The sequence below is a fragment of the Schistocerca americana genome, chromosome 2 (genome assembly GCF_021461395.2).
Source record: "Schistocerca americana isolate TAMUIC-IGC-003095 chromosome 2, iqSchAmer2.1, whole genome shotgun sequence".
Lineage (NCBI taxonomy): Eukaryota > Metazoa > Arthropoda > Insecta > Orthoptera > Acrididae > Schistocerca > Schistocerca americana.
This window is the reverse complement of record NC_060120.1, coordinates 788,636,751-788,652,219: the sequence shown is the minus strand read 5'-3', so window position 1 is coordinate 788,652,219 and position 15,469 is coordinate 788,636,751. Positions and strand designations below refer to the sequence as shown.

Sequence of the window (15,469 nt, the reverse complement as noted above, 5' to 3'; positions counted from 1 at the left end):
TCAAAACAAAATGTCCAGACGCTCTGTGACCAAAATGGTACTGACACAGAGGATGACAGACTAAAGGCCGAAATACTAAATGTCTTTTTCCAAAGCTGTTTCACAGAGGAAGACTGCACTGTAGTTCCTTCTCTAGGTTGTTGCACAGATAACAAAATGGTAGATATCGAAATAGACGACAGAGGGATAGAGAAACAATTAAAATCACTCAAAAGAGGAATGGCCGCTGGACCTGATGGGATACCAGTTCTATTTTACACAGAGTACACGAAGGAACTTGCCCCCCTTCTTGCAGCGGTGTACTCTAGGTCTCTAGAAGAGCGTAGCATTCCAAAGGATTGGAAAAGGGCACAGGTCATCCCCGTTTTCAAGAAGGGACGTCGAACAGATGTGCAGAACTATAGACCTATATCTCTAACGTTGATCAGTTGTAGAATTTTGGAACACGTATTGTGTTCGAGTATAATGACTTTCCTGGAGACTAGAAATCTACTCTGTAGGAATCAGCATGGGTTTCGAAAAAGACGGTCGTGTGAATCCCAGCTCGCGCTATTCGTCCACGAGACTCAGAGGGCCATAGACACGGGTTCACAGGTAGATGCCGTGTTTCTTGACTTCCGCAAGGCGTTCGATACAGTTCCCCACAGTCGTTTAATGAACAAAGTAAGAGCATATGGACTATCAGACCAATTGTGTGATTGGATTGAGGAGTTCCTAGATAACAGAACACAGCATGTCATTCTCAATGGAGACAAGTCTTCCAAAGTAAGAGTGATTTCAGGTGTGCCGCAGGGGAGTGTCATGGGACCATTGCTGTTCACAATATACATAAATGACCTGGTGGATGACATCGGAAGTTCACTGAGGCTTTTTGCAGATGATGCTGTGGTGTATCGAGAGGTTGTAACAATGGAAAATTGTACTGAAATGCAGGAGGATCTGCAGCGAATTGACGCATGGTGCAGGGAATGGCAATTGAATCTCAATGTAGACAAGTGTAATGTGCTGCGAATATATAGAAAGATAGATCCCTTATCATTTAGCTACAAAATAGCAGGTCAGCAACTGGAAGCAGTTAATTCCATAAATTATCTGGGAGTACGCATTAGGAGTTATTTAAAATGGAATGATCATATAAAGTTGATCGTCGGTAAAGCAGATGCCAGACTGAGATTCGTTGGAAGAATCCTAAGGAAATGCAATCCGAAAACAAAGGAAGTAGGTTACAGTACGCTTGTTCACCCACTGCTTGAATACTGCTCAGCGGTGTGGGATCTGTACCAGATAGGGTTGATAGAAGAGATAGAGAAGATCCAACAGAGAGCAGCGCGCTTCGTTACAGGATCATTTAGTAATCGCGAAAGCGTTACGGAGATGATAGATAAACTCCAGTGGAAGACTCTGCAGGAGAGACGCTCAGTAGCTCGGTACGGGCTTTTGTTAAAGTTTCGAGAACATACCTTCACCGAAGAGTCAAGCAGTATATTGCTCCCTCCTACGTATATCTCGCGAAGAGACCATGAGGATAAAATCAGAGAGATTAGAGCCCACACAGAAACATACAGACAATCCTTCTTTCCACGTACAATATGAGACTGGAATAGAAGGGAGAACCGATAGAGGTACTCAGGTTACCCTCCGCCACACACCGTCAGGTGGCTTGCAGAGTATGGATGTAGATGTAGATGTAGATGTAGATGTACCTCCACTCCTGTCCCCATGACCACCACTTAATTCTATCAGTCTACACTCACACTTCCTTCTCTGCTTTGTCTCCCATTCTCTGTCCTGCTTGCCTCTCCCAATCCATTCCCTCACTGTACACTATGCAACACACAACTTCTCTTGCTGAGGGTATGCCTTTGATAGGACTGGAGTAGGATCTGGTATGTAAGTGCAAAGAACATGTTTTGCATCAAGGTCCACCGCAGGGGTATGGTCAGTGTGGTAAGGAATGAGGAGTAAGCATGGATGGAACAGGATGTGTAGGCAGTGGAATACCACTTCTGGAGAGGTCTGAAGGATTCAAAATATGATGTTCCTCATGGGCATTGTGACAGATATTTTAGGCTCTGGGAAAGGATGTAGTTAAGTTGTTCCAGTCCATGATGAAACAGGGTACTGAAGAGGATGCTCCTTTGCAACTGGTTCACAGGTACGGTTGGAAGGACATCAGACCAAAAGATTATCAGTATTTTCTGATTTGTTTATATGCCTACAGACAATCCAATGCTTCTACTATATGGTGGAATGTTACCTTTACTCTTTCCATTTTTTGTGTTACATCCAGGTCTTTCTATTATCGCAACTGTAAATGTATTGTGTTACTGTAGCATTACTTTAAATAACAGATTTTATTTTGTTTTCAGCGGGAGATTTGCTTGTATAATTTGATTTATATTATTTAAATCAGAGCTTTTGGCCAGTTTGGATTCGTGTTGTATAAATTTTCTACTATCACATTGATTTTAGGGCTCAACTCCTGTACTGAACTGGCAAACAAGATTGGACATTGCTCTTGGTACATCAAGAGGAATCTTGTATCTGCATACTGCATTTGAGAAGCCTCTGGTTCACAGGGATATAAAAAGTGCAAATATTTTGCTGAACGACAGTTTGCAAGCTAAAGTAAGTGAATGGAAATTCCCTAGTAGTTGTTGAGTTGCATTCCCAGACCACTTAAACTACAGATCTTTAGACATTTTTAAGTATTTAGGTTCCCTGCTGTGACTCATTAGGAAAATTATAATGCAACTGGAAAGATTTTAAAAAATCTACTCACCAAGCGGCAGCAAGAGAACACACATATAGAGGTGTTAAAATTAGCAACCTTTCAGAGCCAGTGGTTCCTTTTTCTGATGGGAGTGAAGGAGGAAGAAGATGGGTGAAGGAAAAGGATTGGTGAGGTCTGCCAGTCCTTTTCCTTCATTCCTCTTCCTTCCTCTTCTACCCTTCTGCTAGAAGAAGCCATGAAAGCTTGCAAATTTTAATAACTTTTTATGTGTGTTCTTCTGCTGCAGCTTGGTGAATAGATTTTTTATCCATCCAGTTACATTATATTTTTAAAAAATTGAGTATTTTCGTCGACATCATTAGAGAAATTGGAATGATTTAATAGTTTTAAATGAACTGGATAAAGTTGGTAGTTGCTGACAGTCTGCTAGCTACAAATAAGAAATGCACACTGTAGCCCTCTCCGTTTTCTTCCACATCTTCATCCAGTGCAAGCTTTTACTCCACACATTGTCCTCAGTGAGAGGCTAAGTTCAAATACGATGCACAGCTGAAAAGAAATTTCTGTGGTTCAATGGAAATTTCATTAATATCTAAGAGTTGGGGAGCAGGTGGGAGGATGACTGATGGCTGGTAGGTAGAGGCGGCAAGCTCATGGGATAAGAATCTAGCCCAGTCAAGCTGCAGTGTCAGCACAATATAGTCAGTTGAGGCAATGCAGCCTCACAACTTTATTTCTGAAAGTACCTCATCTCCTACTTTCCAGACATTACAGAAGTTCTCCTGCATACTTTACAGAACTAGCACTCCTGGAAGAAAGGTTATTGCAGATACAGCTTAGCTGCAGCTTGGGGGTATGATTCCCAAATGAGTTTTCACTAGTAGCACATTGTGTGCTGATTTGAAACTTCCTGGCAGATTACAGCTGCGTGCTGCAGCAGGACTTGAACCTGAAACTTTTTCCTTTTGGGAGCAAGTGCTATTGACGCACAACTCATGGCCTGCCCTCACACCTTTACTTCTGCAAATATCTCATCTCCTACTTTCTAGAAACACCTCAAGGCTGTGGCTAAGCCATGTCTGTGCAATATCCTTTCTTCCAATAATGCTAGTCCAGCAAGGTATGCAGGAGAATTACTGTGAAGTCTGGGAGGTATAAGATGAGGTACTGGTGGAAGTAGTGCTGTGAGGGCTGGTCATGATTCTTGCCTGGTTAGGTCAGTTAGTAGGGAACATGCCCATGTGAAAGGCAAAGATTCCAGGTTTGAATCTTGCCCTGGCACACAGTTATAATCTGCTAGTAAGTTTCAGATCAGCACACTATCTGATACAAATTGAAAACTGATCATGGAGTTACCAGTCTTTTCTACACTGAAGAGCCAAAGAGCCTGGTACACCTGCCTAATATTCTGTAGGGTCTCGCAGCAAGCATGCAGAAGCACTCCAACAGGACTTGGCATGGACTCAATTAATGTCTGAAGTAGTGCTGGAGGGAATTAACACCATAAATTCTGCAAGGCTGTCCACAAATCTGTAAGAGTACGAGGGGATGGAGATCTATTCTGGACAGCATGTTGCAAGGCATCCCAGATATGCTCAATAATTTTCAAGTTTGGGGTTTTGGTGGTCAGCGGACATGTTTAAACTCAGAAGAGTGTTCCTGGAGCCACTCTGTAACAACTCTGGATGTTTGAGGTGTTGCATTGTCCTGCTGGAATTGCCCAAGTCCATCGGAATGCACAGCAGATATGAATGGATGCAGGTGATCAGACAGGATGTTTACGTACGTGTCACCTGTCAGAGTCATATCTACACGAATCAGGGGTCCCTTATAACTCCAACTGCACACGCCCCACACTATTACAGAGCCTCCACCAGCTTGAATAGTCCCCTGCTGGCAAGCAGCGTCCATGGATTCATGAGGTTGTCTCCATACCCATACAGGTCCGTCCACTCAATACAATTTGAAATGAGACTCGTCCGACCAAGCAACATGTTTCCAGTCATCAACAGTCCAATGTCAGTGTTGACGGGCCCAGGTGAGGCATAAAGCTTTGTGCCGTGCGTCATTGAGGGCACACAACTGGGCCTTTAGCTACAAAAGCCCATATCAATGATGTTTCGTTGAATGGTTCACACTCTGGCACTTGTTGATGGCCCAGCATTGAAATCTGCAGCAATTTGCAGAAGGGTTGCACTTCTGTCACGCTGAACAATTCTCTTCAGTTATTGTTGGTCCCGTTCTTGGAGCATATTTTTCCAGCTGCAGTGATGTCAGAGATTTTATGTTTTACTGGATTCCTGATATTCACATTACACTCGTGAAATGGTCGAACGGGAAAATCCCCACTTCATCGCTACCTTGGAAATGCTGTGTCCCATCGCTCTTGCACCAACTATAACACCACATTCAAACTCACTTAAATCTTGATAACCTGCCATTGTAGCAGCAGTAACCAATCCAACAACTGTACCAGATACTTTTTGTCTTACATAGATGTTGCCGACCGCAGCGCCTTATTCTGCCTGTTTACATATCTCTGTATTTGATTACAAATTCCTATACCAGCTTCTTTGGCACTTCAGTATATGTGCCTGTTGATGGCTGATGTGCTGTCATCTCTACTCCGTAAATTATTTACAGTCCACCAAGCATTTGCCATTACCATATAAATGACAGTAATGTATCTCCTGATTCCTAGTTAAATTTAGTACCTCCTGCATTGGTAATATTTTCATTGTTCCAAGGTAATAATTCTCATTCCACAGTGGTCTTTTTAAGGCTACTTAGTTTAATTTCAACATTTTTACAGTTTCCTAAGAGACACAGTGTTTCTAGGTTATTGATCATTGTTGATGGCTCATTCTTCTGTCTAATACTTGGTCTCCTACTGCAGCAGACATCATCAGTGTCTGTGGAGGCATTTAATTAGATTGTCTGGCAATTACTGTTTCTCAAATCTTTAGAACTTCAGATAGTTGAGGCGCCAACCTATTTATTTGTAATCACAATAATCATTGTCTCATGTCATCATCGAAACACTGTCAAAGATTCCTGAGCTGTGCAAAGTTTTGTACTGTTTACACTGGAAAGTGAAATTTTTGCTTTTAGAACTAGTACAAGTAAGAGAATCTAGACAGCTGTCTCCAAGCCCCTGACAATGTCTTCCACAGCAAGAAATGAACATTTAGTCGACAATTAAAAGCCATTATGGAAATACCACTGCCTGTTAAAGCCTGCATTGTATAATTGTATGACAAATTAAACCTCAAGGTTTGCTGTTTATGTGCAGCAGGTTAATAGCTTGAGCCATTTGAGAATGGTTTCATAGTTTTATTGAACTTCCATCTTTCAAAGCTCTGTAGTGGCTCTCAGGTATACCTCATTAGCTACTGAGGTCTGTTACTACATACCACTTAGTCATGACAGGAAGACACTTCTTGCAGTATTTCATCCAGTACGGGGTAGAACATTTTAAATATATGTGGCGGCTGGAATAATAGACGAACCCCCCCTCCAACCTCCAGTAGGTTATAAATAAAAGACAATAGACAATTTCATAGAAAACAATTATTTTATTACCAAAAGTTTTGCACACTTATGGTTACTTTTCAACATGAAAAGATTAAGACATTTATCATACCTGTGGACCAGCTTTACAATACCCTCTTCAAAAAATGTTGCTGCCAATGATTTAAAATGAGCATTGACGTTTTGAAGGTCATCATTGGATTGAAAGTGCTGCCCTTATAGCCACGTCTTCAGTTCAGAGAAAAGGTGAAAGTCACTGTGTGGCAGGTCAGGACTGTACCATTCTGTAAACTCGTTCAACAAGTTCAGTTGTAACGAATGACTTGCGTCCTTGGGCCCCTTCATCATGCATGGCATTTTGTCCATCTTAAAACTTTCGGCACCATTCACGTGCAACACCATCAGTCATAAAGTTATCACTGTACACTCGGCTCATTCTCCGATGAATTTCTGCTGCACTATTCTCTTCTGCTTACAGAAACCTAATTACACTTGGTAATTCACACTTGGCGGAGGCAACAGTGACGGCAGCCATGTTTACGTGGCTGTAGTGCAACACAGACTGATGCCTTGAGGTCAGCAATGGCGGAATGGGCAGTGTGAGAGTTGCACGGTAGCCTACAGCGCACGTCCACTTTCTGCTGCTCATGTATCTTCTATACTAAACGATCGGAGGTTGGAAAAAAGAATGACCCATGTATGTTTCCATACTGTGCATGCCTGGTTTGCATTGTCCTTCTTTTATCCATTGCAGTGACATGGAGCATGAACAATACTCCTTCCTCATGAAATGAATGTGCTCTTGTGGGAATTGGTTATGATCATATGTGTCTGTAATGGAATTTGCCCTGACTGGTGTTGTGTGCACTGTCCTTGGAGATCTTTAAAAGACACCAGTTGAATGTCATAATCATCCTGAAAAAGATATGACAGGCATTGTCATCTGCCATGGATGTCCTTGGCTGACCACATAGCTGTTCATTATACACTTTTGCCCTGCTGTTATTGAACTGTGTGTTCCAAAGCCACACAAATCAACATGAATATATCAAAACTCTACTCACTATATTTATGCCAGTCCAGCTATCTTACAACTGATAGTGAATCAGTCTTGATACACAATATGTGCCCTCTACTAGCTGTGTCATAAATCAGTCATGTTCTGCTGTGGTCCCAGTACAAAATTCCAAAAACTGAAAGAATCTAATAACTGTGTTAGCTGTCATTCCCTTTCTGCTAGATGTGAGTAGAAATTTTACTAGAGTGTGGATGAAAAAAGTTAGAACATGAGATGTAGTGAAAGTGCAAATGAAGAAGTGGGAAGTGAGTGGGAACAACAAGAGGTAATCTGTGAATAAAGGGCTGAGTAAGCATGTGGGAATTATAATAAAGATGTTACAAAAGAATGAGAGTTCGAAGAATTGTATTAGTCAGGAAATGTGAACATGTAAGTACATTCCAGCCTTCAGTGGGTTTCTTTTCATGCCCCCCTCCCCTCTCCCCCCTTTTTTGAAGTACTTTACATTGTCTTTAGATTGCTCATTCCCCCCCCCCCCCCTCAAGTTTCAGCTACATGCATTTACCCCAGGTTTTTTGTCCATCTCAATTACCGTTCATTTGTAAGCTCTTTTTTTGTATAAATTTTTTGTCTTGTCAGCTTATCCACATTTCAGGTGTCCTGCTCTGAATAATGATGCAGTCTCTTAGCATCCTATTTAGGGTTGCACATGTTCAGCATGTTATTTTCATATATTAATCATAGTGCTGTTGTTTCTGTATTCATCTCCTTTTAAAGTTGGCCACACAAGACCTAAAGTACACCTGTTCCAACCTTTTACACTCTCACAAATCTCAAGGGGTGCTCTGAATTGAACCTGCATGCTCCAAATCTAGTCTATTTCACAATGGATATGTTCAGATAGAAGATGTGCGTTTGCATTTTTGAGCAAATCGTATGGGTTTAATTCTTTCCCTTCCAAAGGAATTGACCTTTTTATGGAGAAATGGGGATTAGCAGTCTATTTTAGTTTTTTTTGTACAAAGCTAAATAGTAATGGAAATAAATAATTTAAGAAATTAACAAAATGCTGTTGATTTCAAAAAATCAGTTCTCTGAACTTGTGCTTCATATAATCACATTTGTTTTTCTTAAACTATTTTTACCATGTGTTACTGGGTTCTCTGTTGTATACTTGCACTGATGAATTTCTGCAGCATGTTTAGTATCAATTCCATATCAGAATTTGGATGTAAAATAAGGAAAAGGCAACCACTCACCTATAGCAGACTGAAGGGTGTGGTGCATATACATGTGTAACAGAAAACATAAAAGGACAAAGAGTTAAAAATTTGTGTGAATACTGTTTTCTTATGTGTGTCTGAGTGACACGAATAAGTTCACTATAGGTGATTGATTGCGTTTCCGTTATTTTACATTTTAATCCATGAAGGAATTTCAATTATTGTTATCAGAACTCAAATGTGCTTTGTTGTGTTACTTTAATTTCTTCAGCACATCATAGTTGTCATAATACTTAAGAAATTTAAAATATTTTTTGTTTGTTGACAGTTAGGTGATTTTGGACTTGTCCATCTGGGTGCAGGTTCACAACAGACTCAGAGTGCTCTTCTGACAAGTACAGTATTTGGCACATCAGCATATATGGCACCGGAAGCTTTTAGAGGAGATGTGTCAGTCAAATTAGATGCCTTCAGTTTTGGTGTGGTAAGTTCCTCATTTGATTTCTCATTTTACAGTGAAATAGGCTTTGTTGTTATTGTATAATGCAGGAATATAGTAATACATATGGGTAGGCAGTAATAAAATAATATCCGTTAACTGTAGTGCACATATTAAGTTACAGGAAGATCTCTAATAGCTAGTGACCATAAGTTATACTGTGATGTAGTATAGTACAAACACTGTGCAATAATAATTGGAATATAAAGGACATAATTGTACAAAAGACAGAAGCATAATGATGCAGTAGACTATAGGAAAATTTGTTATGCTAATATCCTCCTCAGGCACCTCAAAAAATTCTTTAATATTTTAAAATGTGTGATCTTATAGCCACATGCACCATTTAATTTTAAAAATTTTTAGGTCCACAGATCAAACATAGATTGGTAAGTTGTTGAAAATTTGGAGTGGGTTCACTTTGTGAGAATTTCCAGTTATTGCTAACTTGTGCCTTGGTATCTGAATTAGCCTGATGCTGTGTTCATGAGTTTCTCATCTAGCAGCAGATTCTGAAATATTATTTTTGACGTACAGCACAGACACTTGTACATGTAAATGTATAATTGTGGGTATTCTGAGCCTGGAAAAAGGATGACGACAGTGCTCCATGTGTCCTGTTTTACACGTTATATGTAGGACTTTCCTCTGTATTTTTAAAAACAGCCTCAATGTGATGGGAGTGTCACCATACAATGAGACCATATGACATATGTGACTGGAGTAGTCCAAAATATGTCACCCTAAGAAATCCAAGCTCCTTAGCTTCAAAGTCAGGTATGACACCCGAGATTTTTTCACATATATGATTGGTATGTTCCTCCCAGTGGAGTTTGGAGACAATGTAAAACTTAAAAATTTTACTGACTTATTTTCTGTTTCATTGGACATTCCCATTAGAAGTTGTTGGATTTTATCAAGATTACACAGGAGTTAATTAGCCCCAAACCAGTCCAAAGCTGCATCAAGATTGTCTTTTGTTATCCTATTCAGATCTGAGATTCTCCAATGTGTGGTAAGTAGTGTTATATTAGCTGCATAACATACGACAGAATGAGCTATGTTATTAGGCAAAACATTGTTTGCTGCAATGAAGAAGAAGGGTCTGAGAATAGACTTCGTGGAACACCTGTGCTGATTTCCTTTAAGGAGGAATTTACGTTTCTGACTGGGACGAACTGTTTTCTGTTGATTAAATAAGAATACATCATAGTTAATGTGCTCCCACACACTCTATAAAACTCCATCTTCCTTATTAATATGTCAGCAGGAATGCAATCAAATGCTTTGCTTTGGCCACCTAACAGCAGTGATATCAAGAGAAAGAAAATGACCTTCGAAATGAAATGTGAAATCATTGAAAAACACAAATGTGGTGTGAGCTCCAGACAATTGGTCTGCCTCAACTATTTGCACTATCCTCAAGAACGAGGAGGAGATTAAGGAAATAGATGCTTCAAAGGGAGTGACAAGAGTATTTAAACAACGGTTTCATTTGTGGACGATGTCGTAAGGTTGCTCCTTATATGGATAAATGAAAAGCAATTGCAGGGCAATACTATTAATGAGAACATTATTTACAGGAATGTGAGAATGATTTTTGCCAACCTCATTAAGAAGACACGATGTTCATCAGTGGTTGAAGAAGTGTTTAAGGGATGTGCGTGGATCAAGAAGTTTAAGAGAATTAGCGGCATCCACAGCATTGTGAGGCACAGCGAAGCAGCCAGCTCCAACACAAAGGTAGCAGAGGACTAAGCGGCAACTTCAAGATGCCTGTAGATTCTGAAGACTACTTGCCACAACAGTTTTTTAAGTGTGACAAGATGGGTCTTTTCTGGAAAAAGATGCTGAAGCATACCTTTATAACAGCAGAGGAGAATGCATTGCCTGGTCACAAGTGAACGAAAGACCATCTCACACCAATATAGGCAGTGATTTGAAAATTAAACCACTGCTGGGTTACCATACAGAAACTCCACGAGCCTTCAAGAAATGTAAATTCCAGAACAGCAGGTTAAATGTTTTGTGGAGGTCCAACAACAGGTCTTGGGTGACTTGTGATCTTTTTTGTGATTGGATCAATGAGTGTTTGGTACTTCAGTGAAAAAATATTTGCTTGAGATGAATCTGCCCCTCCTTGTTTTGCTTGTTATGGACAGTGCTCCTGACCATTCTCCAGGCCAACAAGACCACCTCCTTGAACACTTTCAGTTTATCATGATCCAATTTCTGCCTCCTAACACCACTCCGTTACTTCAGCGTATGGCCTAGCAGATCATTTCTAACTTTAAAAAGCTCTACACTAAAGCACTCTTCAAGCATTGCTTTGAGTTGACTGAAGCTACCAATCTCACTCTCAGAGAGTTCGGGAAATGACTTCAACATCATAGCATGCATCAAGATGATCGAAAAGGTGTGAGAAGGGATTACCAAGAGAACCCTAGCGTTTCCTTGTAAGGAGCTTTGGCCAGTATGTGTTGTCAAAGGTGACTCAGAGGTGCTTCAATTGGTACCTATGGAGCCTGTAGTCAATGAGATTGTGTCTTTGGCAAGAGCTTGGGACTAGAAGTGGCTAACAATGATACTGATGAGCTTGTGGAAGATCACAACCAGGAAATGACCACTGAAGAACTTACAGAGCTACAGTGTGTATCACAGCAGGAAGTTGTGGAGAGAAGTTCTTCAGAGGAGGCGGAGGAGGAGGAGGAAGAGGAGGAGAAGGAGGTGGTAACAGCAAAGCAGCAATCTTCTGCCACAATAAGAGAAATGCTGAAAGTATGGGAATTAGTTGCATCGTACATTGAAAATCATCACCCAAATAAAGTAGTGACTACGCACGCTACAATTTATTTGATGATAATTCTGTGTCGCATTTTCACCATGTGTTGAAACGTCGGCAGAAAGAAATGACTACAGAAAGCTTCCTAGTAAAAAATAATTAGTTATGTATCACGAATAATAAAGTACATCTAAAAACAAAGATGATGTGACTTACCAAATGAAAGTGCTGGCAGGTCGACAGACACACAAACAAACACAAACATACACACAAAATTCAAGCTTTCGCAACAAACTTGCCTCATCAGGAAAGAGGGAAGGAGAGGGAAAGACGAAAGGATGTGGGTTTTAAAGGAGAGGGTAAGGAGTCATTCCAATCCCGGGAGCGGAAAGACTTACCTTACCCAGAACCTCCCACAGAAGAACCACAAAAGTGCCCCACTTGTGACAGGATACTTCCCGGGACTGGATCAGATTCTGAATGTGGTTCTCCAGCAGGGATATGACTTCCTCAAATCCTGCCCTGAAATGAGATCCATCCTTCATGAAATCCTCCCCACTCCACCAAGAGTGTCTTTCCGCCATCCACCTAACCTTCGTAACCTGTTAGTTCATCCCTATGAAATCCCCGAACCACCTTCCCTACCCTCTGGCTCCTACCCTTGTAACCGCCCCCGGTGTAAAACCTGTCCCATGCACCCTCCCACCACCACCTACTCCAGTCCTGTAACCCGGAAGGTGTACACAATCAAAGGCAGAGCCACGTGTGAAAGCACCCACGTGATCTACCAACTGACCTGCCTACACTGTGACGCATTCTATGAGGGAATGACCAGCACCAAACTGTCCATTCGCATGAATGGACACAGGCAGACAGTGTTTGTTGGTAATGAGGATCACCCTGTGGCTAAACATGCCTTGGTGCACGGCCAGCACATCTTGGCACAGTGTTACACCGTCCGGGTTATCTGGATACTTCCCACTAACACCAACCTACCCGAACTCCGGAGATGTGAACTTGCTCTTCAATATATCCTCTCTTCCCGTTATCCACCAGGCCTCAATCTCCGCTAATTTCAAGTTGCCGCCACTCATACCTCACCTGTCATTCAGCAACATCTTTGCCTCTGCGCTTCTGCCTCGACTGACATATCTGCCCAAACTCTTTGTCTTTAAATATGTCTGCTTGTGTCTGTATATGTGTGGATGGATATGTGTGTGTGTGCGCGCGAGTGTATACCCATCCTTTTACCCTAAGGTAAGTCTTTCCGCTCCCGGGATTGGAATGACTCCTTACCCTCTCCCTTAAAACCCACTTCCTTTCGTCTTTCCCTCTCCTTCCCTCTTTCCTGATGAGGCAACAGTTTGTTGCGAAAGCTTGAATTTTGTGTGTATGTTTGTGTGTCTGTTGACCTGCCAGCACTTTCATTTGGTAAGTCACATCATCTTTGTTTTTAGATATATTTTTCCTACGTGGAATGTTTCCCTCTATTATAACCATATGAATAATAAAGTATGTATTACTGTATGTATGATTTTCTTTGAACAAATGGCATGAACAAGATTATCATATTTTACATTAATTTATGTGGGATAAATTGTTTTGCTTAACGAGTGTCTCTTACTACAAGTAAGATTCTGGAACAAATTACTCTGGCTATGCGAGTTTCCACTATAGCTGCTTGTGTAGCTTTAGGGAAGTTGTTTGTCCCCTTTTTTTAAAAACTGGGATAACTTATGATATCTTGAGCGATTCTGGAAATACTCCAAATTTTACACATTTATTAAAGATAAAAGCTAATGGTTTAGAGATTGAGTGTTTTGTCTTTTTAGTGATGTAATTCAAGAACCAGCAGCAGTTTATACATTTAGAATTTGAAAACAAGCTTTTATAATATCATCAGATGTGATATCACTCCACGGAAATACCTGTCACCTGGCAGTGGGGCTCTAATCAGGCCCATTGCGGATGAAATTGTTGCTTTAATATAGTTTCCTATTTCTTTAACTGAGTTTAAGAGGCAATGATTTGATTCCTCAGGCTATAGCATAGCTCCTTATGTGCATTTTGATGTGTCCTCTTGTTTTATTATTTTCCATGCTACCTTGCATTTATTGGGGGTCCTTTCTGTATTTCTATATAGTTTTCCACTGTCATTTTTTTTTTTTCTATATAGGACCTATAGATGTTCTCTCTCTGTTCTGTCCTTTGGGTTCAGGCAAGCATATGTATCTGGTACAGTATGGGCACGTTTTCTTTGAGTCCCACAAGTTCTTCAGAAAACCACTTCAGCCTTTTATTTTTGAGTGCAATTGGAGACCTAACTTTTTTTTACTGGAGAACATGAATACCACAAATCTGTATATTCTTCAAAACAGTTATCAAGGGCCATTTCGGCTCACCTTTTCCCCGACTGGCAATTTTATTCAAAGCCCCAGTTTGCCCTACCTAGTCTCTCAATAAACACTCTTATGTACTCTTCCCTCTGCCCTCTTAATATTACCACTTAAGGTTCTTCAATTTTAATTAGGAGTAAAGGCTCATCATCTGCCAACCATTTCTGCTGAAGGTCTGACTGCGAAGTCTTACCAATGGAAATTCACTATATTATTGTCTATGCAGTCATTCTTACATGTAGCACAGTTATTTGTACAGTATAGGTCCAATGATCTTAGCATCTTCAGAAATGTCCTTGTGACTTGCCCCTGTGGTTTGCCATTTCTGTGTTAAAAGTCACCACATATAGTAATTCTTGACTTATTTTTCAATATTTTTTTTCTTTTTTTGTAAACTATGAACTCACATTTTTCAATAAATAAAGTTTACATCACCTTCTGGAGACCTATGCAGACTAACTGCAAATATGTTTTTATTCTCGAGTTTTACACAACTAAACTCCCCATCCAGTTCTGAGCAATATGTAGATAAATCAATTCTGGTAAATTTTACTCCTTCTTTGGGAAGAAGTCCAGTCCCCCCATTCTTTCTCTGTTTCTTTACATGTTATGTCTGCAACAACATACACTTTGGGGACAAATATACAATGGTGTCCAAACTTAAAAACTGCTGTTTCCCTGCCTGTGCATAATTCATGATATAATCATACAAACCGTTAACCAGAGGACTGCACAATTGTGTTGTGCATGGAAGATGGCATTCTGGTCAGTGGACAACCGTGTCGACGATGACATCAAGGCACCTGTGAGTTGATGTAGTGTTTTCTGGATAGCACTATATCCTTAATTGCTCTGTACACAGTCAGAGACGGTGCTGTGAGGCACAGAGAAGATGCCTACCAGACTCTGTGGTGGACGGTCATAGAAAGAAAGGAAGCAGGACAGTCGCAAACTGATGTGGGCCGATGGCTTAGTGTGATTCGTTCTGTTGTTTCTTGGCTGTGGCGACAGTGTATACAGGCTTAAACTGTACCCCAAAGATCAGAACAGAGCAAATCACATGCGATTTCAGAAGAGAGGACCGTTATTTGGTTGTAAGGGGACAACAGTACTGCCGTAGTACTGCATGGCAGCTGGCATGTGTGCTCGCAGCATCCACTGGACATGTAGTATCGAGGCAAACATTGTGCAGGAGGCTTCGGCAGTGGACTTTATTGTAGGAGACCTGCTGCACGGGTAACTCTGACGCGTATTCACAGAAGGGAACATCTAGAGTGGAGTCATTA

The 15,469-nt window shown here is 40.8% G+C and overlaps 1 protein-coding gene across 4 annotated transcripts in view; it reads left to right on the top strand.

Moving 5' to 3' along the window:
* LOC124595025 (interleukin-1 receptor-associated kinase 4-like) overlaps window positions 1–15,469 on the top strand; it is a 126,589-nt gene that overhangs the window by 95,183 nt on the left and 15,937 nt on the right. For all 4 annotated transcript variants that reach the window (XM_047133582.1, XM_047133584.1, XM_047133583.1 and 1 more), the window contains exons 7-8: window positions 2,473–2,628; window positions 8,835–8,990. In XM_047133582.1, coding sequence (XP_046989538.1) covers window positions 2,473–2,628; window positions 8,835–8,990 — 312 coding nt within the window. The remainder of the gene's footprint in view (window positions 1–2,472; window positions 2,629–8,834; window positions 8,991–15,469) is intronic.